This window comes from Drosophila erecta, unplaced genomic scaffold (genome assembly GCF_003286155.1).
Source record: "Drosophila erecta strain 14021-0224.00,06,07 unplaced genomic scaffold, DereRS2 tig00000055-arrow-pilon, whole genome shotgun sequence".
NCBI lineage: Eukaryota > Metazoa > Arthropoda > Insecta > Diptera > Drosophilidae > Drosophila > Drosophila erecta.
Window position 1 is genome coordinate 5,227,642 of NW_020825200.1, and position 26,358 is coordinate 5,253,999.

Here is a 26,358-nt window from a genome sequence, read left to right on the forward strand (position 1 = left end):
TGACAAAATAATAGATTATTATTTAATTACTTACAGCTCGAGATTAATTTTTTAGCACTTTGTATACGAATAAACATAAAAATATATATCCCTTTCAGTGTAGGGTAATCAATTTCTTAACAAGAATTTTATATTGTATTCTAAATATTTTTTATGAATAAATATTTTAAAATAAATATTATAACATTTCAAACTCTTGTATGAATAAAATTTGCCTGGTTATTTGTTCAAGAGGGATGCCAATGTGATCTTGCAAGTAATCACACTTAAAAACACATACACTACACATACAGATACACTACACATACACATACACTACACATACACTACACTCACTGCTCGACCGGTAAGAGATTACTTGAAATATTTTCTGACTCTAAATTAGAAGACATGCCTTACAGTCTCCACTAGAACTAGTTGGGAATTATAGGGTTACAAAAAAATATGTTTCCTAAACAAATATTAAAAGCGGCAATAACTATGTGTTCCGACAGTAAGATAAACATTCTTCTGGCTTTATTAAAGACAATTTTTACTACTCACTTTAAAGACCTCACTTTTCACTCACTAATATAATTTTGACAAAATAATAGATTAATTTAGTAGCACTTTGTATACGAATAAACATAAAAATGTATATCCCTTTCAGTGTAGGGTAATCAATTTCTTAACAAGAATTTTACTTGAAATATTTTGTGACTCTAAATTAGGGTTGTTGATAATATATCAAAATATCAATATATCGATATTTTTCTGAATATCGATACGATATTTTTTAATATCACGACATCCCTACCGGCGAAGAAGTTTATTTTAAAATTTAGACATTTTAACATTCTAAGAATTAAAGTATAGCCAATAATATGCAATATAAACTAAAATTTGGATGTAAAACTTGATATACATCAAGTAAAAACCATATTTTATGCCATACATTAAGTAAATACAACGAAGCAACATTTGTTTAGCTTAGCCAGCCTAGCTGAACCATCCCTTTTTGTTCATTGAATTCCACTTGGCTATGTTCACCAAAATGGAGGCCACACACTGGTCCTTGTCCCGACTTTGGCCGTAGTAATCGACAAACTCGCCATCTGGGTTGACCAGGTACATAATAATGGTGTGATCCACGATATAATCGTTGTCCTTGTCCCGGGGTCCAGCGCTGAAATAAACCCTAAAGGCCTTGCACACCTTGCGGATCTGTTCGACGGTTCCGGTGAGTCCCAGCAGTTTTGGGGAAAACTCTTTCACGTATTTGGCCACCACCTCTTTGGAATCACGTTCTGGGTCAACTGTGATGAAGATGGGCTGCACTGCTGGAGTTTGCGGGGACTTTTCTGTGAGGATTTGAAAATCATGGGTTCTTTTTTGTATGGAAGATATACTCAGGCTTTACTTACCAACTTCATCTACCACGGCGGCCATCTTCTCCAGCTCATCGGGACAAATATCCGGACAGTGAGTAAAGCCAAAATAGATGAGCAGCCACTTGCCCAAAAAGTCCTCAGATTTGCGAACCGCTCCCTGCGAATCCACTAATTCCCAACTGCCACCAATGGCCGCCTTTCCCAACTGCCGCTGACGCTCCTTCATTCTCGCCTCATCCTTCTCGCTCTTCACGTACAGCATAAAGCCCACGCCACCGACTCCAAGTGCTCCAATGACGGCCAAACTTCTCCAAGAGATCGGTCCCTTGCCTTTGGTGGAATCTGCGGGAGCGGCATAGTGACGAATGGCGGGTTTTTGTGCCCAGCGACGACAGCTGCCCACTAAGCGTTGCAGAGAGCGGGACATCCTATGCCCTGGTTTCAGAAATTCTTAAGCTTTACGTAAATGTTCTGGAGAAATAAAAATCTCGCCGGTGTCCTGCTGCTTCTTCCTATTCTGCCACTCACGGTGGAACGCCGTTATTTAGTACAATTTCGGTATATTAATCGGTGTGGTATATTTTTGTATTAGAATCGCGGTCTTATTGATTCCAGCACGTGCGGTTCAATTTTGTTAAAATATTTAATAAAATCACCGGGGCAAATGACAAGCACAATGCGCAAAGAGCCGCTTCTGTACATGGAGGAGTATCGGGTCAAGCAGGATCCGCAGGACTATGGACTGGCGGACGACGTGTTTTCCGTTGAGGCGTTCAAGGAAAAGCTGCACATAAAAATCGTCAAGTAAATTTTGTTTTCTTAATAAAAATTAAGATATCTGGAGTCGATTAACTGATGCTCATTTTTAGAAACGACGAGGACGGCTTGGAGTTCGACCTGATTGGGGTTTATCCCGCCATAGCAAATGCCTTCCGGCGCCTGATGCTCAGCGATGTGCCCAGCATGGCCATCGAAAAGGTGTACATCTACAACAACACCTCGATCATTCAGGACGAAGTTCTGGCCCATCGAATGGGTCTACTTCCGCTGCGGGCTGATCCCCGGCTTTTCGCATACCGCACCGAGGAAAGCACTGAGGCGGGCACCGAGCAGGATACGTTAGAGTTCGAGCTGAAGGTGAAGTGCTCGCGGCGACGGGATGCTGGAAAAGATCAGTCCAACTTCGATGACATTTACAAAAACCACAAAGTGTACTCGGGTCATCTGAAGTGGCTGCCAAAAGGAAAACAGGCGCAGATTTACAGCGAGAGTGCTGTAAACTGCATTCACGATGACATACTGATTGCTCAACTGCGTCCGGGTCACGAGCTGGATCTTCGACTGGTGGCCGTCAAGGGACTTGGACGAGATCACGCGAAGTTCTCACCGGTGGCCACGGCTACTTACCGACTGCTGCCCCAGATAAAGCTGAACCGCGAGGTCTCCGGAAAGGATGCGTACCTATTGCAGAGCTGTTTCTCACCAGGAGTGATTGGCATCGACGAGAATGAGACCGCCTATGTGAAGGATGCGCGCTACGACACGTGCAGCCGTAATGTGTATCGCTATCCCCAGCTAAACGACGCTGTGACTTTGTCCCGTATTCGAGATCACTACATCTTCTCCGTGGAGTCGGTCGGCGCACTGAAGCCCGATGTCATCTTTCTGGAGGCTGTCAAGGTATTGAAGAGAAAGTGTCGGGCCTTTATAGACGAAATTGAGGCAGAATAGTTATTTATTTAGTTGTTAAAGAGATTATTCTATGTACATAAAACAGCTTGATATAAATTGTAAGCCTATGAAGAGCGTTTTAGCTCCCTCTTGCGTTTGAGGACCTTCAGGCGGAATTCTGTAAGAACCACCTGCAGACGCTCTTGGCACATAAGCGCGTCCTCTAAGTCCATGTTGTTTAGCTGTAGAGCCAAACTCTTGCCAAACAAATCAAATTCGCTAATAATGGCGTCATCCGACATCGCGTCGACTTGGAATTCGTTATTAATCTCCGGATCGTCCGTTTTCAGATGTATCATCTCTTCCTCGTAGACCACCTCTTGGTCCTGGAGATCTGTTTCTTGCTGTTGTTCTTCGAGGAATTCATTCTCAACCACAAACTCCTGCTCCTGATAAGGCTGATCGGTTCTCAGCAAATCATCCAGGATTGAGTCGTTCGAGGCAATTTCGTCCTCCTCCTCCTCCATGCTCTCCACCTTAGCCTCGTTCTTAATCTTTGTCAGCAATTTGCTCCTTGGCTTTTGATTTGGATAGGGCTTTGGTTTGGGCTTGGGCTTTGGTTTGGTTGGAATTATGGAGGCCTCTAAATCCGGGTCATGCTCATCCTTGCTGAGTTCACCTTTGATCATGTTCTGTTGGTATAAATGCAAATGAGTTGTTAAATTTGTGTAAGGGAACAGCAAAAAAAATGCTAAATAAGTATTCCTTTCTAATTGCATTGCATAGTAATTAAATGTACCGATAGAGGGATCTACTAGTAAATCATTAAACAGGAAGAATGCAACGAAATAATTAACAAAAGATTAGTTAATTCGCTAAGGCGAAGAACAGAAAAATCATGTTTAAAATTTAGTTCGGATCGCAGAATACTTGACTCAATGTATATGGGTCATTCCTATTGCTTCTGGATAAACCCAATCCCACCTGGGCAAGAATGTTGTAGCATTGGGAACTTTCCTGGTGCTTCCGCGTGGCGAGGTGCTGTTTTATGGACGCCAGTCTGGCCAGGACATTGACGTCACAGATCTTGCAGTGTGCTGAGTAGCCATCGTTACTAGATGCAAGCCAGCTGGAGAACTCTGGGTATTTCTCCCACTCCGTGCGATAGCGCTGGTGGTACAGTCGCTTCACTTTCTTGTCGTCCTCTGTCTTGTAAGTCTTCAGCATTGTGCCCGCTTTCGGATTGAGCAGTTCGTCGGATTTGTGGAGAATTATTATCTTTGAAAGATGAGCGCCAAATGCAGTCTTTAATAACTGATAGTAGTAAATATTTTGGTATATTCCAAAAATTTGCGACGCGAAAAAAATCTGAAAGTCGATGCGGTGTGACTGTGATCCAATTCGTTATAATACCAGCAATTATTTCCAGGGCTTCGACAAATAGGTTGCTGCCGAACGGTCACACTAAACTGTTTTTTTTTTTTTTATATAAATATATTAATTCCAGGCGGACGTCTTAATATTTGTATTACAGGCTTTTACGGTTGTAATATGTATAATTTTTAAATATCTTTTGCTTATTTAGTTTGAATTAATTTCACTTAAGAGTTGAAGGAAAATATACATTCATGGTTTGGGTCTCTGGTAAGTTTTGAACTGTCTTAATACTGCCACACTAATATCAATGGGATGACAAAATAGAGAGAAAAAACTTTAATATAGTAATAAAACGGTTTAGTGGACTTCACGACAACTTTTGCTTGCACCGTGGGTGCTCAGCCAACATGGTCATTCCAAAGGAGATCTTAAGCGACTACAAGGAGCTGTACGAGAAGGCCAACCGTCTGGTAGAGGAAGAGAGCCGTAGCGATCCGCCCACAGACCCCTTCCGCTCCCATTATAAAGCGCGCGATGTGCTGAATGACTTGAAGAAGCAGCTCGACGACCAACTGGTCTCTGTCCAGGCCAGCGAGGAGGATGGTGGTCAGGACGATCTATGCTACCAGTCCTTGCTGGCCTTCGTCTGCCGGGATCTAGGCAGGGTATACATCTACACGGAGGAGCAGTCAGAGGGCGAGAAGATGCTTAATCGTTGCCTGGAACTAGTCACGCCGTTCAAGGACCGCCCTGAGGGCATCGTTCCCTATATTGGTTCTATCAACGAACTTAGCATTGTGCTGGCTTCCAAAGAAGAGTACAAGAAAGGCCTGGACATTCTACTGGAGGCAGAAAAAATCTACGAGAACTTCAAGGAAAGTGGTCTGAAGCCCCTAGTCATACAGGATTTGTTCAATCCCCCGGAAGACGGACAGGAATCTCAGGAAGCGGGACGCAAGGAGCTGGAATCCCTGTACACGCTTGTCTCCTTTTACATGGCGCAAATGTATGGGCATTTGGGTGAGCCGGAAAAGTCGGCTAAGTGCTGCCACCGCACCCTCCATCGCCAGCTGGAGTCTAAAACATACGATGCCATTGATTTCGCACTGAACACCGCCACCTTGTCCCAGTTCTATATTGGAGAGAAACGCTTCCAGGAGGCCCGTCATCACCTGGCCGCCGCTACGCTCATCATGGCCGAATATGAGGTGCACATGCTGGAGCCGGAGATGAGTGAGAGGCAGCGGCAGGAAGTGTCGGAGACCTTCAAACATCGCTACGCCGATGTAGCACGCTGTTGGGCCAAATACGGATTGTATTTAATGAACACATCCAAGCTTCGGCTGATGAGGGACGAAGATGACGAGGAAGCCAAGAACCTGGAGATGGTTATGCGCAATCTTCAACTGGTCGAGGCGGAAAAGACCCGGTTTGCAGGTCTTGACCTCACTGCGTGTGAAAATCGTATTAGTTGTGAGTACTGCCTGACCTTCGACGATGCAAAGTTGGTGTTCCATTTTGTTAACGAGTGGCTGGACATAGCTAAGGACTATTACAAGGCAGAAAACGAAGCTACTGAGTATTCCAAGATTATGCAGGATTACGCTGAGGCGTACGAGCACATTGCCTTCTTCGAGGAGAATCCAGAAAACCAGGCCAAGATGGAAAAGCGTCGTGCCAAGTACCTGGAAGATCTATTGGATCTGCTTGACCCCATATTTTACATGAAGATCTGCCGAGAGTGCTGGTACCGAGCTGGGACAGCCCATGCTGCCGTGATGGATGTCCGTCTCGATATCATTCGAGCCACTAGGACTCCATCTCCGGAGGAAATCAAGAAAGTCAATCAGAGCTGTATGAAGGCCATCAAGCACTTTGAGAGCTACGTAAAATCCTATCTGGTGAAACCGCCGAGCGAGGAGTGGCGACCCAACATGGACGTGGAGGAGCAGCGTCATATGCTCTACGCCCACTTCCACATCGGTCGTATCTACTACAAGCTGATCAGTGCCCATCCACTCCAGCAGTTGGAGCACCTAACCATGTGTCACACCTACTACAAGAGATTCGATGCTGGTTGTCAGCTGCACAAGGAGGCGGCTGAGACGCTGCAGGGCGAGATCGGAGTTGTGCGCGAAATGCTCCAATTGCTGCCGCTCAAAATAAACACGATTAAGGCCAGGTTAGGCTAGACTAAAAATTAATTGCATTTGCTGAAAGCTTTATACGTAGTCCAAATAAAACGCTTATGTTTCAAGAGTATTTCTCTTTTTTAACTTATTAAACTATTTAGTAACAATATAAAAAAATTTTATTTGAATGGAAATTCGGATTTTTCTAGCTAAATATCTCCGAAATACTTTTCAAAAGTCGGCAACCCTGGCCGCCAGCCATTCACATACGAACAGCTGTTTTTTCCAAACAGAAAGAGGAAGAGCGCTGTGCAAAGTTGTTGGCCTGGCCAAAATCAGGGAAAATATAGTTTAATAGCCAAGTTTAGACTGCCACTATAGTTTTAATAGTGAATAATAACGGTATACTGCTAGTTGGTTCCTTGAAAAATGGCGCACGCCACACCACAGGTAAGTGATTGCACCAAAATCGAAGAGGAAACTGGTAGCGCGCCGCATTTCTGTGACGCAATAGCTGCGTTAGCTTTTGTAAACCCCATGGAATAACAAATCGTTTAAAACAAATCGTTCCGGCAGGGCGTAAAGCTATTAAATGGATGGAAGCGTCCGGGTCGCTTTGACAAGGGTCTGGGAGCCCAGCTGCCTGAGGCGTACAGGAAGTTCTGGCGCGAGTGGAAGCTGACGACCCCGGCTGCGGTTCATTACATCCCCAAGGAGCAGGAATGGGAACGAGATGAGGTGACGCACGCCATCAAGCCGGTGCAGAACATCCCGCTGCCATTGATCGACACGCCGGAATCGCACCGAGGCATTTGGGGTGGTGAGGCCGTGATCAAGGGTTTCCAGAAACGCCAGCAGACAAAGCGTCGCGTTCCGCACTTTTGGGTGCCAAATCTTAGACGTTCGGTGGTCCATAGCTACGTGCTAGACTCGTACATGTCCGTGGTGGTGACGGAACGCACGCTGGAGCAGATCCACGAGTGCCATGGCTTTGATCACTACCTCCTCAAGAATCGTGCCTGCGATCTTCGCTCCGCTTTGGCCCTGAAACTTAAGCGAGAGGTGCTCCAGGCCCTGCAGAACGGTGTTCCAGCCCTGGCCGATGAGCCCGAACGTCAACAGGAAGTGCTCAAGGAATATCGCCGCTATTTGGAATCCTATACGTCCGAGGAAATTGATTGGTATGGCCATACCTATTTGGAGGCCATACGCAAGCTGCAAAAGCAACTGCGCGAGGCGGAAAAGGTGGTGCCGCATAAGTTGGAGTTCCGCGGAAAGCTAATCGAGCAGCTGCGCCAGGCGGGAATCAGCGAAGCGGGAAAGCTGGAAAAGCCGGATGCAGTAGCGGGATCTTCAGCCGAGCACAAGGATTCGGACATTGAAGCGCTAACAAAGCTGTAAGTCACAAATACCTCTGTAATGAACTACCTAACCAATTATTAATTTCAGGGAATCCTCGGCCTCTTCCAGTTGGCTGTCTAAGATGAATCCTTTCGGAAAGAAAGAAACCTAGGCCAGCTGTCCTCGTTTGTTTTTGATTTATGTGTTCAGTCTCGAACAAATAAACATAATTTCGGAAACATTTCGTTACTGTTTAAAGGTATTAAAACGTTGATACTAAAACGTCTTTATTCCAAATATTTGTTACATCTGGTAAAGTGTATAAAAACAAGTAGAATCACACACAGAACGTGAACGTACGCCGCAAAGTAGAAAAAAGGAATGATTGCAAATCCCCATGAGAATACAGAAATACATTGACAAATCAACTACAGTGATCACTTTTTACGCTTAGACTATGGTTAGTGTGTAGCTCTGCAAGCGGGCAGAGAGCTTTGTGCCGTATAAGATCCCAGTCCGGGCTGGAAGCCTGGTGGGCCCTAAGCAATTGGGTTTTTCCTCATTAATTCGATGTCGGCTTTCATCATGTCGCTAACCAATTCCACAAAGCTAACTTTGGGCGTCCAATTGAGCTCCCGGTTGGCCTTAGAGGCGTCGCCTTGCAACAGGTCCACCTCCGTCGGCCGAAAATACTTTGGATTTATGCGGACGCGCACAATACCTGTGCCGCTCTCCACTCCAACCTCGTCCACACCCTTGCCCTTCCACGTTATCTCCCGATCGATATGCTTGAACGCGGCTTCTACGAACTCGCGCACACTGTGCGTTTCGCCCGTTGCTATGACGTAGTCGGAAGGAGATTCCCGCTGCAACATCATCCACATGGCCTCCACGTAGTCGCTGGCATGTCCCCAGTCGCGCTTGGAGTCCAGATTGCCCAGCTCGAAGTACTCCATTTGCTTGTGATAAATCTTGGCCACGCTACGGGTGATTTTTCTGGTCACAAAGTTCTCGCCACGTCGCGGACTCTCGTGATTGAAGAGAATTCCATTACAGGCGTACATGTTATAGGCCTCCCGGTAGTTGATGACGATCCAAAAACCGTACATCTTAGCGCAGGCTTAAGTGAGGTGGAATTTAGTGTTACATATAGCGTTCATTATCGTAGCTGGCTTACCATATGGCGACCTGGGATAGAAGGGCGTCTGTTCGTTCTGGGGCGTCTCCACCACTTTACCATATAGCTCCGAAGTAGAGGCTTGGTAGAACCTCACGTTCTTTTCCATGCCACAAGTGCGGATGGCGTCCAGAATACGCAACGTGCCCACGGCGTCCACCTCGGCCGTGTACTCACTGAGATCGAAGGAAACCTTGACATGCGATTGTGCCGCCAAATTGTATATCTCCGTAGGCTTCACCATATTGATTATCTTCACCAGGCTGCTACTGTCTGTCATGTCGCCATAGTGGAGCTTCATCCGCCCACCTTTGTGCGCCTTCGGATCCGCATAAAGATGCTCGATGCGGGTGGTGTTGAAGGTGCTGGCCCGCCGGATAATGCCGTGCACCTCGTAGTCCTTTTTGAGCAGGAACTCTGCCAAGTAGGAGCCATCCTGGGCGTAAGCGAATAAGTTACAATCAAGCACTTTGAACACGTAAGCACGGGATTGAGGAGATGCCCCTGAAACAGCAGTGACTAATCCATCAATTACACACCTGGCCTGTTATGCCTGTTATCAGCGCCACTTTATCACGGGAGTCGCCCTCGGCGCCGGCTGCCGTTCCATTTTGGTCCTTGCTGCCGTTGCTGCTGCTTTCAGGACGTGGCTTCTTGGTTTCCGGGGCCCCATCTGAGGTCGACATTGCAATTAGCCGGGTATTCAGCACGTACTGATACTAGTTTTTATTTTCACGCCGACGCAGCCCGGATAATAAACAAATTTTTATATGCAGCACAGAGGTGGAGGTGAATCGATTGGCTATCGATACATTTGAATCGAATACAGTGGGGCAATCTGTTTAAGACAACGTAAATTATATTCAATTAGCAACAATTAAATATTTTTAAAGAGTATATAAAATTACATTCTAAATAAGAAATAGATAACATATTATTTTACTTTTTTGATTTTTTCAAAAAAAATAAATATACATTTTCAAATAATTTTGTAAAACATAATTAGTTTTACAAATTTTCCTATTACTATTACTATTTTCCTTTTTATTCTACTGCTGCACTTTTATAACGATTCTGTGCCACTTTGCGGCAGTGTTGAGTAGCGCCAAAACCCACGTTGCGATTTTTACCGCATACCTTTCAGCGAAAGTTGGACGAAAATAACAACGTTGGCACAACCACCTATCTTATCATTCCTCCTCCTCTCCCAAGCCAATTGGCCACCGGGCATCAATATTTTCTTCAGCGGAACCCGCATTACGTGTGCGTGAACGGCGGCTTTCAATTTCATTCTTGGAGCGACCGGCCAGCGTGATAACACCGGTGCACAGTGAAACCAGCGCCACTTACTAATTAAGTACGACCACGACCTCCGTGATAAACAGAAGTCAATTGTTCGCAGCACAAAAATGACGGATCTTATCAGGCAGGGTGCTCTGTTCCTTATGAGCGAGAAGTGCTATGATAACTACTTCCTGGAGCACAACTTTCTAGACGGTGAGTGGCCGCTAATTCGAATGGGTCTGAAAATATAAACTATCAATGAACTTCTCCGCAGTTCCCTGCTTTAAGGCTTTATTGAGCAAGGGCCTGGGATTGGGCATTATCGCCGGATCCGTGCTGGTCAAAGTACCGCAGGTGCTGAAGATCCTCAACAGCAAGTCTGGCGAGGGCATCAACATTGTTGGCGTGATGTTGGACCTGCTGGCAATCTCCTTCCACCTGTCGTATAACTTTATGCATGGCTATCCGTTCAGTGCCTGGGGCGACAGTACCTTCCTGGCCTTCCAGACCGTTACGATCGCTGTCCTAGTTTTGTTCTTCAATGGTCGCAAAGCGCAGTCGGGACTCTTCCTAGTGGGATATGTCGTGCTAATGTATGTCCTCAATTCGGGACTAACGCCCATGTCGGTATTGTTCACCATTCAGAGCTGCAACATCCCCATCCTGCTGGTGGGCAAGCTGTCTCAGGCTTACACCAACTACCAGGCTGGATCCACTGGTCAATTGTCGGCCGCCACCGTGATCATGCTGTTTGCTGGATCGGTGGCCCGTATCTTCACCTCCATCCAAGAGACGGGCGACTTTATGATTATCCTCACCTTTATTGTCTCTACCTTTGCCAATTCGGTTATTGTGGGTCAGTTGATATACTACTGGAACAAACCTGCTGGCGCCAAGGTGAAGGATTCAAAGACCAAGAAGACGAAGACAAAGAAGGATGATTAGGCTGTGCGGAAAGGAAATTACAAAAGTAGGAACAGATATAGAGAGATTTGAACTCGAAACATAAGTTGCAACAACTTCTCGATAATGTAGAACAAATATGCAAAGCTTAAATAAATTGAGTCCTAGTTTATTAACTTGTCCTGCTTCTCGAAGTGCTGCCGCAGCAGAGCCAAGGCGCGGTAGCGATGGGAAATTGTGTTCTTTTCGGATTTGGGCAGCTCGGCGTAGGTCTTATCGTAGCCACTGGGCTGAAACACCGGGTCCCTGCGGCAATGATAGAGAATAAGTAAGAGCCATTTTATCAAACATGTTACGCAAGTGACTCACCATCCAAAGTCCCGGGGACCGCGAGGTTCGACGATAACGCCCTCGGTGATGCCCTTAAAGATTAAAGGTTCTGCATCCAATCCGTCACAGTAGCCAAAGGTGCAAATAGCCTGAGCACTTTTGTTCTCCCAACCATGAAGCAGACGGTGTAGTCCCTCCGGCTGCAGCTTCTCCAAAAACCACTTGATGTACGGACCCGGCAAGCCCTCCAGAGCATTGAAGCAAAGACTGGTGTCCTCCACCAGTACGGGTCCATTCACCTGACGCGCTGCCTCCTTGCACTTCTTGATGGCAATTTCGTCGATGTCCCCTGGGGTATTATCAAAACATGGACTTAGTGCTACTTTATTATGATAGAGGCTTTTATTCACCTTGCAATTCCGGAAGATCGATCTTCTGGGACACAATGGTGCGCGGGAAACTAGGACCCAGGATGGCAACCAACTCCTCCAGCTTCTTGGCGTTGCCGGTGACAAAGGTAATTGGTTTCGACATGTTAAACAAAACTCAATTCAACGCGATTTGCGAGAGTGAAGCATGCGACCAAATCAGCTGTTTGCTGTTTAGCTAGGGCGCGAAATCAAGAACAGGGTGGTTATCACTCAAAAATGTTTAAAAAACTTGAATTTGAAATAGTCACAGTAATTTAAATATGTAGGTAAATTAAATATAAAATGAAAAATTGAAAAAGTTTTTTCCCTCAACACGAAGAAGAAAACACTTGTGGTGTCTAGCATTTCTAGTTAATTTATTCAACATAACTTAGTTTAGGACAAAATTGTTATTCAAATGGAAATTTAAGTTTTTTTGGGACGAGAATGGTTTTCTTGGGATGACGAAATTTGCAAATAAATAAAACATGCACATGAAAACTTTTACTAATCGTCCACGTTTGTGAGATGCAAATTAGCCGACGGATGCAGCCCGAGTTCCTTCAGGGAGCTATCGTTGTGCTCCGCCTCCAAGAATTTTCGCGGGAAGGCGCAAATGAGCTTGTAGCCGTCCTGAGGGATGTGCTTGTGCGTTTGGCTGATGTACAGCCTCAAAGTCTGCAGTTTGGTGTCCGAGGGCCAGCGCAGCTGAACCATCTCATCTGTTCCGGCAGCGTTGAGCAGGCGCAGCTTAAGGGCAGTCAATTCAGTCGTGGCCTCGCCCAAGTGATTCTCGTAGGAGGCGGCGGCCACGCCCTTGAGCTCCTCGTCATCGAACTCCTCCAGGCTGTCGTTATCGCTGGCTTCATCAGGACTATCATCTTTGTGGTTGCCTCCGCCACCGTTTTCGTTTATGGAATTCTTGATAGCCAACTCCAGCTGCTCCTCCTCAGTTAACTCCAGAACCTTGGCGCGTTTTTTGGGAGTTCCCTTTGAACTGGTTGTCGAGGAGCGTGAGGCCTCCGGATCAGGCTCCTCGTCATCATCGATGTAAGTGGCCGAACGCTTTGAGGTGCTTGGGGCATCCTCCTGAATAAAGTCACGGTGCTCCTTCAAAAACTGCTTCAAATCGGGAAGGATATTCTCCAGCTTCGGCTCTGCGCTGCGCCACACTTCCTCGCCTGTACGCGGATCGATCACGCACAGGTAAGGCAGAGTGGCACAGTGGTAGAAGGCCACGAAGCGGCGTCCCTCCGAGGTGTCGTTGTCCACTTGCCAGAAGGTGAACTGGCGCCGTATCAGTTTCTTAAGGTCCTTGTCTGACCAGACATCGCGGTTCAGGGTCTGCGACTGAAAGTTGTCGTCCTGGACGTTGACCAGCAGCCAGCGCTGCCGTTTGGTGGCAAACTCCCGGGCAGCAGTCAGCGATCCGGAATAGAGTATGTCCGTGGGCGGGCGGAACAGGTCTCCGAGGCGGGAAGTGCTGGTGGCCGTGCCCGTTGTGGACCGTCTGTTAAGTGCCATGGCCTGGCCGGCAACCACCATCTGGGCGGACCGTCCGCGACGGATTCGATGCGTATTGGGATCGGCATAGACGCCAGTGGCCTGCAGCTGCTCCTCCATTAGAGCGCCCTCGCGGGCAAAGTCCCGCAAGGGATACACCTTGACGCGCTGCGTGACACGCGACAGCCGGCTACTGCTGCCCGACGCAAAAAAGTTGTCGTCCTCGGGCAGGATCAATTGCTCACGGACCGGGGCGATTGGCGCCCTTACCTCATCCTCGTCGTCCAAAAGGGGAAGCGATTGAGCTGCAGCACCAGCACTGGAGCCCGCCGCCGTGGATGTGGAGGCTGCCTGCTCGAAAAACAGAGCCACTGCAGCAGACACATCGTTGGCACAGGCAGACAAGTAATATTTGGCCTCGTCCATGGAGCAAGCGGTCACCTCGCGGACCTGCTCCACCAGCGCATCCGGCGCCTCGCTGCTGGACATGGCTCTGCTCTGGAGGATGATTGATTTTCTTGCTTGTTAAATGGCGAGGTTTGAAAAATGCGAGCAAACGAGAGAACACAGTACGATTTTCCAGGGACAGATAAATGCGTCCGCACAGCTGTGGGAAAAATTTGTTAGCAGCCTGTGTTGGGAAACGTCGTGCCCAATGTTTATACAGACAGATTTAACGCAGATATTTATAATTATACACCTGATTAAACCTAAAATTCAATTCAATGAAGCACCGAGATTCAAGCAACACTCAAAAAACAATAAATTTGGACGTCATCAACCAAAAATTGTATCGCGACTAATATTTTATTTGAGACATCACTTGCGTCACCTTCAAACTGCAAGTTGCACTACTCCAATTGGAGTGCCTGACCAACACTGCTGGCCAACTTGCGCCAGTCGTTGTGCAGCACTAGTCAAGTCAGCAGCAGCAAAAAGCAGGAGACTTTTGCGTCTCTTACGCGAAAATCAAGATAAGATTCGGAATCAAAGGGTTTCCAAAATATGACTAATCCGCCGCCGGAAGACATCCCACCCCCGCAATGACCGTGAATATGTGAGCTTCGCGAAACGAAAAAAATTGAAGCCAGTTTGACAGTTAGCAGCCAGTTTCCAATCAGATTCAAATCAAGTGCAACAGTGAGAAAAATTGAAAGTGAATTGAAGTTCCCAGTGCCATTTGCTTGCAGCCAGAAATACCAATGATTTGTTGCGCGGAATAAAAGTTGAACTATTCAACCCGGTCGTCCCGTTGTTTGTTTGTTTTCCGTTTTGTTTATTGTTGACCGCTGCTGACGTCGCAAGATGGTCTCGCTGATAAAGAACCAACTACTCAAGCATTTGTCCATGTAAGTTAATCTGCGCCAGCAAATCCAATTACGAAACTCAATTAAAAACTGCAGTTGGCTGGAAACAGCTTGCAAAGTGGAGAACTTGGAGACGGAATTGATTTTTCCCACTTTTTCGCATTCCAATTGGATTTCCTGTGCCTGTGTGTGTGTGTGAGTCTGTATTTTTCGCAGCTTCCCACCCACCCCACAGTACCGTTATTCCACCTGTACACTGGTCGGCTTTCATGCGGTCTTTATCGTTTACCGTTCGTCTGGCCCCATGCTAATTCACCCCTCCCCCCATCCACCCACTCCACCCCCTTTAAAGTAACAAGTGGATTGCCAATTTCTACCCACGCACCTTTACTTACTTCTCTTTGTTTTTTTTTCTGGCGTCTCTGCGATATTGGATTCCCATTTCCTCGCTACTCTTTCTCCACCATTTGCATGCAAAATTCAATTTTCCGTATTTTCCTCGCCGCAATATGGTTACTCGTTAACCCCGCCAAGTGAAAATGAAGATGTTATGGCCAAAAGGCGCCGCTTCGCATAAACAGCCAAATCAAATGTTTATTTGCTTACTTATAATTATGCTGAATGGTCGGAAAGGGGGTTCCACAAAATTGGTTGTCAAGGGTTTTACGCAGGCACTGAAAAAAAAAATGTATACAAAAGAAATACAGAATATATCACATGTTTATATTAAAAGTTGTATTAATGCAATAATTTTTTATGAACATTTTAAAAATAATTTTTTAAATATGTTAATGCTTTAGCATAACTATATTATATTGTATACATATTTATATACCTACTTATGCTGACCATAATGTTACGCGTGGTTTATTAGCCCACTTTATTGGCCCCCAAGTGTGGTGATAACATCGAAGGGCCCACATTTAGCATTTATTTTTATATTTCTACCCTCCACGAACGAACCTTAATATGTCAAGTCCCGCCCACCTGCCAAAACAAGGCCATATTTACCCGTACACACATTGCCATTGTCTTGGCCCCTTTGTTGATGTCTTTTGTGCCCCATTCGCCAGGTTGGCTCCATCCCACCGCCACCACCATGCTATGGTCTCTTCCACGCAATTAGGCTGCAAACAAGCCAAGTTTATAACACAACAGGGCCCAAAGTGTAAATGCAAAGCAAACTTGTTGCCCATGCTGGGCGGGTAAAAGTTTGAGAAAATCTTGTTATAACCCCCATCGTGGCTGTTATCACATTTTTCCATGCATTTCTCTCGGCACTTCTAATTACCAAGGATAAAGGCAACTTAAGGCTCGGCAAAAAGTTCCTAAGTAACAAGTTGTGGAGTTCCGCTCCCGTGGACTTTTCGCCACTTAGACCCAATCAATGTCTTCATTTCGATTTCAATTATGCCCCGGCCATTAGCTGGAAGTGGGTCAATTGGGTGGCAAGCATCTGGCGTCGACAGTTCACTCCCAGTTCACCCACCGTTCCGAACCCTCCTCAACTCGAGACCTCGCATTTCTTTCTATCCCCTCACGGAAAAGGCAATGTGACATGTGCGACGAGGCACATATTATTGCCCAGACAAGCAAGTGATTCATCTTCGTTCTCTGCTTTAATTATAGCTATACGAAGAATCTATCCTCGGACAAAATCAATCTGAGCACCTTCCGCGGCGAGGGCGAGCTCTCGAATCTGGAGTTGGATGAGCGGGTGCTCACCGAGCTGCTGGAGCTGCCTAGCTGGCTGCGCCTCACCTCTGCTTGGTGCAACCATGTCTCCTTCCGGATTAGTTGGACCAAGCTCAAGAGCGTCCCCATAACGCTGGTGAGTGGTTTCGGAAACTAGGAGACAACTCTTCGTTGTAAAGTTATTCTGTTCCTAATAAATACTTGCCACCACAGACTTTGGATGAAGTGCGCATCACCATCGAGACCTGCAATCCAACGACTCGCGATGCAGGCGGAGGATCTGGACCTGGTGGAGCAGGATCTCCCACCGCTGCCGCCGCTGCTGCACTGCCACAAGTGCCACAGGGTAAATACAGCTTTATCCACAAGGTGGTCGACGGCATCACCATTGTGGTCAACACGGTGAATGTGAATTTCGTAAGCGCCGCCTTCACAGCCTCCGTTCAGATGTCCCGCATTCGCGTGGAATCCAAGACACCCAAGTGGGCCAATGCCGATCTGCGGTTGACGCGACTCAAGGACGCGCAGAAGGGCATCATACTGATCTTCAAGGAGCTCTCCTGGCAGACGGTGCGAATCGAGGCCAGCTCGACCCAGGACAAGTCACTGACTCCCCTGCGCCTGCTCACCAATCACGCCAGGTGCCGCATCACCATCCGGAAACGGCTTTCCGATTGTTCGCTGCTCGCTTCCCGCCTGGTCCTCATCCTGGACGATCTGTTGTGGGTGCTCACGGACTCGCAGCTGAAAGCGGCTCTGCATTTTGTGGACTCCCTGTCCGGATTAATCAAGGCCGCCACTCATGCCACCCAGAAGACGAAGGCGGCTCGCAAAATGCAGGTGATTAATCCATTCATGAATTAAGGGTAATTCCCTGTCTCTAATTAGACGAGTTAAGCCACTAGGGTGAACTGTGGTTATCAATTTCAATACTTATTTACTATTTAAATTGTTTTCAGACACTGCCCGAGTACAAGGCCCAGGTGGAGCAGCAGCAGAATCGTCTTTCCGAGTCCGCCCATACGACGAATGCGCAACGCATGTTCAACGCCTTCGATGTGCGTGAGACATCGTATCATTTCTTTAGCCAGCGCATCGATTTGCATTTGTGTGACGACGAGGGTGACGGGCGCTCCAGTTACCCGGACTTGGACAAGGGCGGCGCCTTGCAGGTTTCGGTCACCGCGTTTCAGGTGGACTACTATCCCTATCACCTGGCCAAATCGGATCGCTCGCATTGGGCGAAGTATAAGGAAGCTTCGGTGGCACCGGCTCTGTGGCTGAAGGAATCGCTAAATGCCTTCCGTGAGGCCGTACTTAACTTGAGCCAGCCGAATCGACCGGCCACTCATGCGCCGCTGGAACGGAGCACTCCCGCCTCACCGATTATGCTCAGTGCCAGCATGCTGGGCTCGCAGCATGGAACCGGCAGCTTCTCCAATGGAAGCAGCACGCCGACAGCAGCAGGTTTGGCTGGGGGATCGGGTGGATCCGCTGGTTCCGGAACCGCCTCCATGAACAGCCAGTTGTCCCAGGCAGCGCAGCAACGAAGCACTCTAGAGAACCTGGCCAAGCTGATGAGCTCTTGTGTGATCCTGCGCATCGAGGACTTCACCTTGTACCGAGTCACTACATCGGGAAAGAAGGCCATGCCTAAGGAATTCGTTTCGGGTACGGATTTATCTTGCATTGGACTAAACATCACTAACTAACAAGCCACGCCTACATAACAGCTCACCAACACTTTAACCAATGAACAGAACAGGCTACAATTTTATTAGCTGAGCTTGTAGAAGAGTATTCTGTCCAAAGTGACAATAGAATCCCTCATCTTATAACTCAGTTGGTAAAAGTGGGTCTTCAGCATTTCCAACTAATGTAACATTTTGGCCTCTTTTTCTCTCGCTGCTTTCTACTGACTTATCCATTCCATCCATGAATCATGTAAAACGCTTTTGTTGTTGTATTCTTGTTGTCGTTGCCCTTGTAGCGCAACATAAAAGGAAGACCAAATCCTCAGGTGAATATCACAAAAGCTTGTAACTTTTCTGATGTCATGTTGCATTTAAATATATATACAGATGGGGTAAATGACTTATTAACAATCTTAACCATTTGCAGGTGACAAGGATCGGTACTCCTTTCCCGCAGAGATGCCCATCATCCATGCGGAATATACTTACTTCTACTACCCCGGAGACTTTGTCTTTCCATGTAAGTTTTGCTTTGCTGCCAATCTACTTGAGATCTGATCCCTACCTTTTTGCCCACAGTGCCACCATCCAAGGTCTTTGTGCATGTGAATCCAATTCAGGTACATTTCGATCTCAGCTCAATACTGTGGCTCAACTCCTTCGGCCTCAATCTGCACGAGAGCTTGCTGCGCACCAGCGTGGGATCCCAAAACACTCTGCATCCGCAAGAGCAGCTGCCACGCGGCTCGATTGCCTCCAATGGCTCCAATGGCACACAGATGGCCGGCGTCAATGTTGAGCAGGAGCCAAATCTGATGTACATGGATGTCAAGGTGGAAGCGATTATGCCGCGTGTCGTGATGGAGGCGGCGTTGGATGCGCCCAGTCAAAAGGATCGGCCGAAGACCATGCAGATTCAAGTGTCCCGGTTCGCGTTGACCAACATCCGGGAAATGGGCAGCTCAAGGGCGGATCTGGCCCAAGCACTTCACTCCCTGCAGGAGGGATCGCTGGTGTTTGGCTCCGGTTTTCCCTCCCAGGAGGGTGATATGTGCATCGTAACGGATCGCATTTTGTCGCATGTGGCTGCCTCGGATGTGAGCATGATGTCACCCGTTTCGCCGACGGGTCAGCAACTGCCCCGATCCGCCTCCACGCAGTACCTATCCCGTTATGTCATGTGGCTGGAGCCGCGGGATGTGTGGTGCATTAAGCTGGACCCGGTTTGGGTGGATTTCCTGGGCGCCCGCTCACTGGGCCCCAACAAATCCATTCCGTTCGTAGACGCGGTCCCCATCACACTGTGGCTGCACTCCGGCTCCGCCCAGGCACAACTGGATGTGGGAAAGACCGGGACGGCGGTCAGCATGGAGAGCATGGGTCTGCCCCCTTTGCCCACGCTGCCGCCTCTCCAGCCGTGCAATCCCTTCCTGAGCGACGAGGATGTGCGTTTAGCTGGTGCCTCGGGAGCATCACCTCCGGCTCCTGCACCAGATCGCACGGCAGATGTGCATGCCATTGCACATATCTCTAACCTGGTCAGCCTTCAGATCGATCACTACCAGTTGCTCTTCCTGCTGCGCCTCGCCGAGGAATTGAACGAGATGTCTACCTTCCTGAACCTGGACGCCGAGCGCATATTGCAAAAGGTTTGGGCTGCTTGCTATACCATATCCAGGAGTCCATTCCTAATCAATATTATTTTGTATGATCGCCAGCAAAACGAACAAAAGTCGATAATTTTTGGGTGCGTTGTGCCGCAGATCGAGGTGACGCTCGTGATGCCATCGCCAACACCTGGTAAGGAATCAAGTGGTGGTGATGCTGAAAGTGTCGTACCCGATTCAGCTAGTTTGGGTGATGATTTACACATGAATAGTAAGAATTTATATATCTTTTGTTGTCTCTTCTTCAACTCTCTTTAGTTTTATGGTTAAGTGACTCACAAACTAACCCCCGAACGATCTCCATCCAGTGAGCTCTTCGATCTAACACAACCACACGACCCTAGCTAATGTCTAACTCACACGTAGTTGCCACCGATACCGTGTTGTTCTTAGTCCCAACCCCCATCACTCAGTTCACCAGATTTCCTAGAATCCAACTAAGAGCCAGTTTACACTTGCCGCTGTAATTGTCGCTTACAAATTGTACCTTTACTTTTACAATTGTTATGCGTTTAGGCTGGGCACCTAGGACCATAGACACTTCATTTGGGTGATGTTCCGCTGAAGCCGTTTGGAAGCGGAATCATATGAGTACTGCCAGTTCCATTTCTCATTTGACTTTCGTCCACATGGCTTCGGATAAACACTCCTTATAAATATCTCGCATGTCTTTTTGTACTAAATTACTAACCGAAGCAGCAATTTTAGTGCATATCTAATATTGTAAAGTGATCGTAAACCTTGACGTGTGATCAACAATTTCAAATAACACCAATAAATCCCAACTAGGCGGCAACATCACCTGGCCCACACCACCTCCATTGGACCAGCTAAAGAGCAATACTTTCGGCAGCGTAGAAACACCATCCCCGGTGACCAATGAACCGCCTTTCGACAATGGCATACACACATCCAATCCTAATACGCATGGGTGAGATAAATACAGCTGGGATGCACTTCGTCAAACTAATTGCCCTTATCATTGCAGCTACAATGTTCAGATACAGAGTACGCCCACGATGGCGTCTTCCACGGCCAGCCAAGGATCACGTCTGGATACGGGTATATCCACGCAGACCCAGTCGCAAACACAATCAGTCTCGTCTGCCTCGAAGAGTGGCAAGAGTGCAACTGCTCGATCGGGGGGAACTGATGCCGTGCCCAGTCTCACCAAGGAGATCAACTCCGGACTGTTATCCATGAAGAAGGGCTTCTCCAGCTTCATGACTTCCATTGACTCGGCCATCAAGTCGGGTACGCCCAACGACGATGCCAGTGATACCTTCTCCATACAGAGCGACATTAGCTCCGATTCGGATAACTATGCCCATGTATTGGGCGATGACAAGACCATGGATTGCATGGATGTTATGTTCCGACTTAATCCCTTCACCAACGATAACATGAAGGCCTCGCCAGTGGAGGTGGCCAGTGAAGTGTATGAGGAGCAGCCGAGTAGCTACAAAACAAACATGTCTTCCCCATCCGAGCCATCGGAAGGCAGCACCTGGCGGCGGCGCGATCTGGTGTCCATGGCCACCTTCAGGTTGCTTCAGTGTAATGAACTGCTTTGCAAATCAGTTAATACATTGTTTGTCCACACACAGATTGACCACCGTGGAGCTTATTCGCCAGCAGGAGGGCCCCAAATCTTCTGTTCGCTTACAGGTTGCCGCCGTTTCCTGCGACGAGTGTGGAGCCATTCCCTGGGATGAGTTGCAGGTAGACTTTACCGGAGGTCTCCGCTTTCTTTTGCTGGAGTCTTTTTAGTTCCTTGTCTTTCATTTGTTTTGTGTTTGATTTGTAAATACGAAAACGGACTTCAATTCTATCGAGATTCTTTAGTTCCTCTAAAGATTTTGCTCAATTAAATGTTTGCGCTTAACTTTTTGCATGTTTCGATATCTTTTATCTGAACATTTTCTTGTAAAATCACTTTCGAAGTTGATATATATTTGAATCAGTTGGGGAGTACCCCGGATTGTTTATTTAAAGCAAAAGAATTCTTTCTGTAAGATAACTTATCATAATATCATTTTCTCATTATATTTTCTCTCTCTCTCTTAAAACAAATGTTAAAATTACTCAAAATCAATCTCAATGTGTGCTAATCAAAACCAAAAACAAACTCAAAATCAATTGTTGTGCTCAACTCTTTATAATCAACATGAAACGAACACTTGTAAATTAATTTATGACAATCCTTACATGACACAACTTTCAACAATTACAACAACCAACAACACTCCAAAAATAAATAGATCGCGCATCAAGCAAACAAGGTATAGAATATACAAAATTTGAAATTTTTAAATTAGTTAATTGTTAAGGATTCTAATTTGGCGCTTTGTATATACAACCCACATTTTTATTTATTAACATAACTTAATGGTTTTTGGTGCGGCATTTTTCCTTTTAACGTAGTGAACTTTTGGCTTGCTCGCAAACGCATTTTGGCGTTACTGGCTAGTTGAGTAGTTAAGAGCTTGTCGTGGGTTCCTTCATAGCTGGTAGTCACTGTGAATACCTCTGAAAGTACGTTGATCAAACATTCAGCCCGTACAGCAATCGAGATGCTCTTGCGGAACTTGTTTGGAAATGGTTTACTCATTCAAATGTTATTTTTGAGCATGATGCCGGTTTGAGAACAGCTATCTCCAACTATATTCTAGACCTTCCCACACAATAAGTACATATTGATCCCCACCTGAATTCCATTTGATTTTATAATTTCATTGGTATTGGTATTGCTTTGTTGATGACTTATGATTTGCAACGAATTGGTTTCCTTCAGAAATATACGTTTTTTTTTTCGAAAGCGTACACGTACTGCATAGGCAAATACGGCCAAAAGAAGTACAGTAGAACACATAATAGAGCAACCACCGACCTATAACATAGGCGTCAAATACGACTAACAACTGTACTGGTAAAACTAACAAAGCAACTAAAAAACACCCGCTGTTTTAACAAAAAAAAACCCATTTTCCATCTCTCCCATAACACCCACATCAACACCATCGATCCCACTCAACTCAAACCCACATTGCATGGTGTTGCCTCTAGCTTAGCATGTTGTTCCTTAGCTGTTTCCATTCCATAGTAGCTGATCACGAGCACAGATTTGAGCGGCTTAAATCTAACATGCGATGTGTTTTCTAACCCCTCCACTTAGACGAAGTTCGGCGCACGCTGCAAAGCCTGGAATCTGGCGCCATATAATCCAGAGGCCCCACCTTGCATCCGGATGCGCTTGGAGGAGACTTTGAATATGCCAAAGGAAATTGAGGGCATCATCGATCGCAAACGCATCCAGAGGTATGTTCTTTATGGTTTATTTTTATGTTTATGTTTATGATCTTAAGTTCTCATTCATTTTTAGCTGGATCACTCACCATGCCGAAATTCGTGTGAAAGATATCAATATGGATCTGTCGATGAGCACCGTAATTGGACTGGGTGATCTGGCCGAGGATGAGGTCATTTCCCCGCCCATGCCAGTGACCGTAAGATGTCCCCCATATGCATTGTGTTTAGATTCTTAATACTTAATGCTTGGCAATGTCATAGGTAAATCTGGAAAATGTGCGGATCAATTTGCTTGAGGATCGCCCTCCCGTAAATATTACCTCACCGGGTCCCATCCCCATAAATCTGTGCATTGGTCGCATGCGTTTGGAGCGGGACCAGAGCGGATTGCTCAACATTCAGCCTATAGGTGGGATACGCCTACTTCCGAAACCAATCATTCATGGACAAATATAATTGTGGTGTTTATACCGTAGATACCAACATGAGTGACGCACAGCACCAGGCGTTGGGCAGTGCCTTATTCGGAGCGCCTCGTGAACGCGATCGAGAGCTGTTATCCATGCAGCTGGTGATGCAGCAGATGAAGCTGGACAACGATCAACTGCGTCGACAGCTTGTGGACTCCAAAGTCAACACGGATAACTATAGGTGCACGTTTAATTATATTGATCTCAAGCATTTACTCATAGTTGACTGATTTCTCTATAGACACAAGACCAAACAGGAGGCGGATGTGCTGCGATCATATTTGAAGGCCGCCCAGGATGATATTAGCATATTGCTGGAGGAGAAAAAGGCGTTGCTGGACACCATCCGTTCATTGCAGGTAATTAAAAGGGTCGGAGTTCTCTTTGCCTAAAACGACTTTCTCACCAGTTTCACTGTCTTTAACTTTGTTGACTGTAATAAACACCTTACCACCTCTTGCTGTTGTTGTTGTGCGTAAAGTTAAAACACGTTAAGCTTAAGAACACTACAAATAATAATGCAAGGATCAAAGGTCAGTTAATGCCCAGCACGCTAGAGCCCTGCCTGCACGCCTTTTGAACTTTCCACACGCCTTGCTTTAGTTTCCAAATAGACTTCCTGCAACGATCTAATGAAATGCTCTGCTCTCTTGTAGGTACAACTGACCTCATCGAATATGAGCCGAAAGAGTGATGGAAACAGGTAGCACAACTGCATGGACTGCATACAATGCTGCGGCGAGAACAACAACGCCTAGCCGTAAGCTCCAGCCAGTGTATGCCGTATGGTCAGATGATAGTTACCCCAAACCATGACGTTCTCAACATCATTGCCATTTGATTTTGAGTTTAGCAGAAGACTGAGCCGTTCCGAAAGCGGACACTTTTCACGTTGCCGTTCGTCATTCTTGCTTATACAAGAACCTATACGTATAACAAATCTATAACTATTAATTGTTTTTATCGGTTTTAAGCTGCCACAAGCTTTTGCTATTGTTCCAAAGAATGCTTTATTTTTCTAAATTTTGGAAATATTTTTTGTTAATCTATTGCGTAGCCTTTTTAGACGCAGACTTTTAGATAACCACCATTGTTAATTATTTTACAAAAGATAATCAAAAAGAAAGCTCGAACTATGTACAGCCAGCATTGTCATTGATATTGCGCCTACTCCACATATTGTATATTAAAACTAATTCCACTAAGATTGGATAAGACATATTGTTGTGATTCATGATCATATCAAAACTGAATTCTAGAAGCTGTATGCATTGCTGTCGTAATCGTGTGCTAACCAAATATTTGGCAAAATTTATTATATCGAACTTTATAGTATTCTCTCGGATGGGATTCACTCATCTGAGGGCTATTAAAATTTGTATTCACGTTCAAATTGCATTCCATTCGACTCGATCATCGTCTTGCTCCACCTACTAATCAAAACAAAATACACAGTGAAATACAATAATCAAATGTTATACAGACATCCTATACTTACCGCCTACTATTAAACAAACTTAAATCGAATGTACCATGTTGAATAAATCAAAAACTCAAGTCAGTAACGCGATGCGTATACAAATTTTAAATTACAAATTTTCATATTTAAAACTGTACATGAGCAAGTGTTTGTATTTGTACTATAAAGTCTAACATTAAACTAAAACGATTATTGATTGTTATACATTATACGAAAGTTTTCATCTGTAGCTAGGCGAATTGAAACATAAAAAATTGAAGTCATATTAAATATTACAAATATATTCAAATATAAATGTTTGAGCCGTTTTTCAATCCGATTTCCAGTTTTTGGTGTTGTGTTGGGAGGAGCCGTACATTCTGAAATTGTCTTCATAAAAATAAGAGTTGTATAGAAAAACAACAATTGTTTTACTTTTATAAGAGTTTATTTTTATTTGAAACTTTACGATCATAGCCAACTGCTGTTGCTGTTGTGTCTCATTCATAGAATTAAATACTCTTTAGAGCGCATCTTTCTTATCTGTTCATGGCAAACTCACTGCACTTGTGTAATTCTTCACCTGTTCTCTTGGGATTACATATGTATGTACGTAAAGTTGCACTAAATTATAGATAAACCCTCGAAAAGTTGCACTTAAAAATTTCGATCGTTCGTCAGGCGATGTCTTTGTTTATCTCACTTACGGTTTGTATACATATATATTCAAGTGTATTAATTTGCAAAAATATCTATTGGTATATAGTCTGATTTAGAAGAACGCCTAAGATGCAGTTGTTGGATAAACTGCACATGCACATATGTATGTAAGTACGTCTATATGGGGATTCCATCGAAATACGCAATTCAAACGCAAGGTTCTTCAACAATCAGCAACAAAGAGTTACAGTAATAATAATAATGAACATTTAAGCTACAATTGTGATGACACTTGCCAATGCCTTTGCCTCAAAAGAATTTGCATTAAATATTTGATTTAATTTCATGTAAAATGCTTACAAATTAATTGTACAATATGAAACAAGGCCATGTATGTAAATAAAGCGGTAAAGCTGCTTTCAATTTTTTTCTTCGTTATGATTTATGATTAATGTCTGCCTTCTCCTTTAGCATTAGGCGCGTGTTTAATGACTTACGGATCAGCTTACTTATAAGTATATATTTATTTTTTTGTTCTTTATTAAAAATGTTAGAAAACACAAAAATCATTAGTTGTGGATTTTTACTTCATTTTTTAT

The 26,358-nt window shown here is 45.5% G+C and overlaps 10 protein-coding genes across 15 annotated transcripts; 5 read left to right on the forward strand and 5 right to left on the reverse strand.

Moving 5' to 3' along the window:
* Positions 1-881: 881 nt before the first annotated feature.
* On the reverse strand, positions 882-1,929 carry LOC6540881 (protein SCO1 homolog, mitochondrial). Its single transcript, XM_001968703.3, has 2 exons — positions 1,404-1,929; positions 882-1,340 (listed from the first exon to the last, which is right to left on the reverse strand). Exons 1-2 carry the CDS (start codon positions 1,795-1,797, stop codon positions 979-981), a joined length of 756 nt encoding a protein of 251 aa, XP_001968739.1. The 5' UTR covers positions 1,798-1,929; the 3' UTR covers positions 882-978.
* On the forward strand, positions 1,923-3,169 carry LOC6541002 (DNA-directed RNA polymerases I and III subunit RPAC1). Its single transcript, XM_001968704.3, has 2 exons — positions 1,923-2,174; positions 2,240-3,169. The coding sequence occupies exons 1-2, from the start codon at positions 2,035-2,037 to the stop codon at positions 3,099-3,101; spliced, it is 1,002 nt and encodes a 333-aa protein (XP_001968740.2). The 5' UTR covers positions 1,923-2,034; the 3' UTR covers positions 3,102-3,169.
* Positions 3,093-4,479, reverse strand: LOC6540823 (protein TonB). 2 transcript variants are annotated; one of them, XM_001968705.3, is made up of 2 exons: positions 4,026-4,479; positions 3,093-3,733 (listed from the first exon to the last, which is right to left on the reverse strand). In XM_001968705.3, the coding sequence occupies exons 1-2, from the start codon at positions 4,266-4,268 to the stop codon at positions 3,167-3,169; spliced, it is 810 nt and encodes a 269-aa protein (XP_001968741.1). In that variant the 5' UTR covers positions 4,269-4,479; the 3' UTR covers positions 3,093-3,166. The 2 variants fall into 2 exon arrangements, with proteins under 2 accessions (XP_001968741.1, XP_015015114.1); XM_015159628.2 differs by having other exon boundaries at positions 4,059-4,350.
* A 179-nt stretch (positions 4,480-4,658) lies between these two features.
* On the forward strand, positions 4,659-6,680 carry LOC6540764 (protein KBP homolog). The gene has a single exon (XM_001968706.3). The coding sequence runs from the start codon at positions 4,826-4,828 to the stop codon at positions 6,608-6,610; it is 1,785 nt and encodes a 594-aa protein (XP_001968742.1). The 5' UTR covers positions 4,659-4,825; the 3' UTR covers positions 6,611-6,680.
* Positions 6,681-6,811: 131 nt separating this feature from the next.
* Positions 6,812-8,130, forward strand: LOC6540753 (39S ribosomal protein L28, mitochondrial). The gene is made up of 3 exons (XM_001968707.3): positions 6,812-7,000; positions 7,127-7,947; positions 8,000-8,130. Exons 1-3 carry the CDS (start codon positions 6,980-6,982, stop codon positions 8,061-8,063), a joined length of 906 nt encoding a protein of 301 aa, XP_001968743.1. The 5' UTR covers positions 6,812-6,979; the 3' UTR covers positions 8,064-8,130.
* A 17-nt stretch (positions 8,131-8,147) lies between these two features.
* On the reverse strand, positions 8,148-9,907 carry LOC6540967 (GDP-mannose 4,6 dehydratase). Its single transcript, XM_001968708.3, has 3 exons — positions 9,608-9,907; positions 9,069-9,504; positions 8,148-9,011 (listed from the first exon to the last, which is right to left on the reverse strand). Exons 1-3 carry the CDS (start codon positions 9,752-9,754, stop codon positions 8,431-8,433), a joined length of 1,164 nt encoding a protein of 387 aa, XP_001968744.1. The 5' UTR covers positions 9,755-9,907; the 3' UTR covers positions 8,148-8,430.
* A 220-nt stretch (positions 9,908-10,127) lies between these two features.
* LOC6540858 (mannose-P-dolichol utilization defect 1 protein homolog) lies at positions 10,128-11,431 on the forward strand. Its single transcript, XM_001968709.3, has 2 exons — positions 10,128-10,565; positions 10,627-11,431. The coding sequence occupies exons 1-2, from the start codon at positions 10,478-10,480 to the stop codon at positions 11,295-11,297; spliced, it is 759 nt and encodes a 252-aa protein (XP_001968745.1). The 5' UTR covers positions 10,128-10,477; the 3' UTR covers positions 11,298-11,431.
* Positions 11,404-12,203, reverse strand: LOC6540873 (inosine triphosphate pyrophosphatase). Its single transcript, XM_001968710.3, has 3 exons — positions 11,996-12,203; positions 11,625-11,934; positions 11,404-11,561 (listed from the first exon to the last, which is right to left on the reverse strand). The coding sequence occupies exons 1-3, from the start codon at positions 12,117-12,119 to the stop codon at positions 11,420-11,422; spliced, it is 576 nt and encodes a 191-aa protein (XP_001968746.1). The 5' UTR covers positions 12,120-12,203; the 3' UTR covers positions 11,404-11,419.
* Positions 12,204-12,355: 152 nt separating this feature from the next.
* On the reverse strand, positions 12,356-14,130 carry LOC6540762 (UBX domain-containing protein 7). Its single transcript, XM_001968711.3, has one exon. The coding sequence runs from the start codon at positions 13,985-13,987 to the stop codon at positions 12,503-12,505; it is 1,485 nt and encodes a 494-aa protein (XP_001968747.3). The 5' UTR covers positions 13,988-14,130; the 3' UTR covers positions 12,356-12,502.
* A 257-nt stretch (positions 14,131-14,387) lies between these two features.
* Positions 14,388-25,205, forward strand: LOC6540624 (UHRF1-binding protein 1). 5 transcript variants are annotated; one of them, XM_026978803.1, is made up of 18 exons: positions 14,388-14,847; positions 16,435-16,636; positions 16,714-17,340; positions 17,460-18,171; positions 18,491-18,520; positions 18,622-18,714; positions 18,774-19,843; positions 19,913-20,072; positions 20,651-20,792; positions 20,850-21,407; positions 21,469-21,583; positions 22,123-22,143; positions 23,037-23,179; positions 23,244-23,367; positions 23,432-23,579; positions 23,647-23,821; positions 23,882-23,999; positions 24,297-25,205. In XM_026978803.1, the coding sequence occupies exons 1-18, from the start codon at positions 14,804-14,806 to the stop codon at positions 24,345-24,347; spliced, it is 4,533 nt and encodes a 1,510-aa protein (XP_026834604.1). In that variant the 5' UTR covers positions 14,388-14,803; the 3' UTR covers positions 24,348-25,205. The 5 variants fall into 5 exon arrangements, with proteins under 5 accessions (XP_026834604.1, XP_026834606.1, XP_026834605.1 ...); XM_026978805.1 differs by having other exon boundaries at positions 19,913-19,994; XM_026978804.1 differs by lacking the exon at positions 22,123-22,143.
* Positions 25,206-26,358: the final 1,153 nt, after the last annotated feature.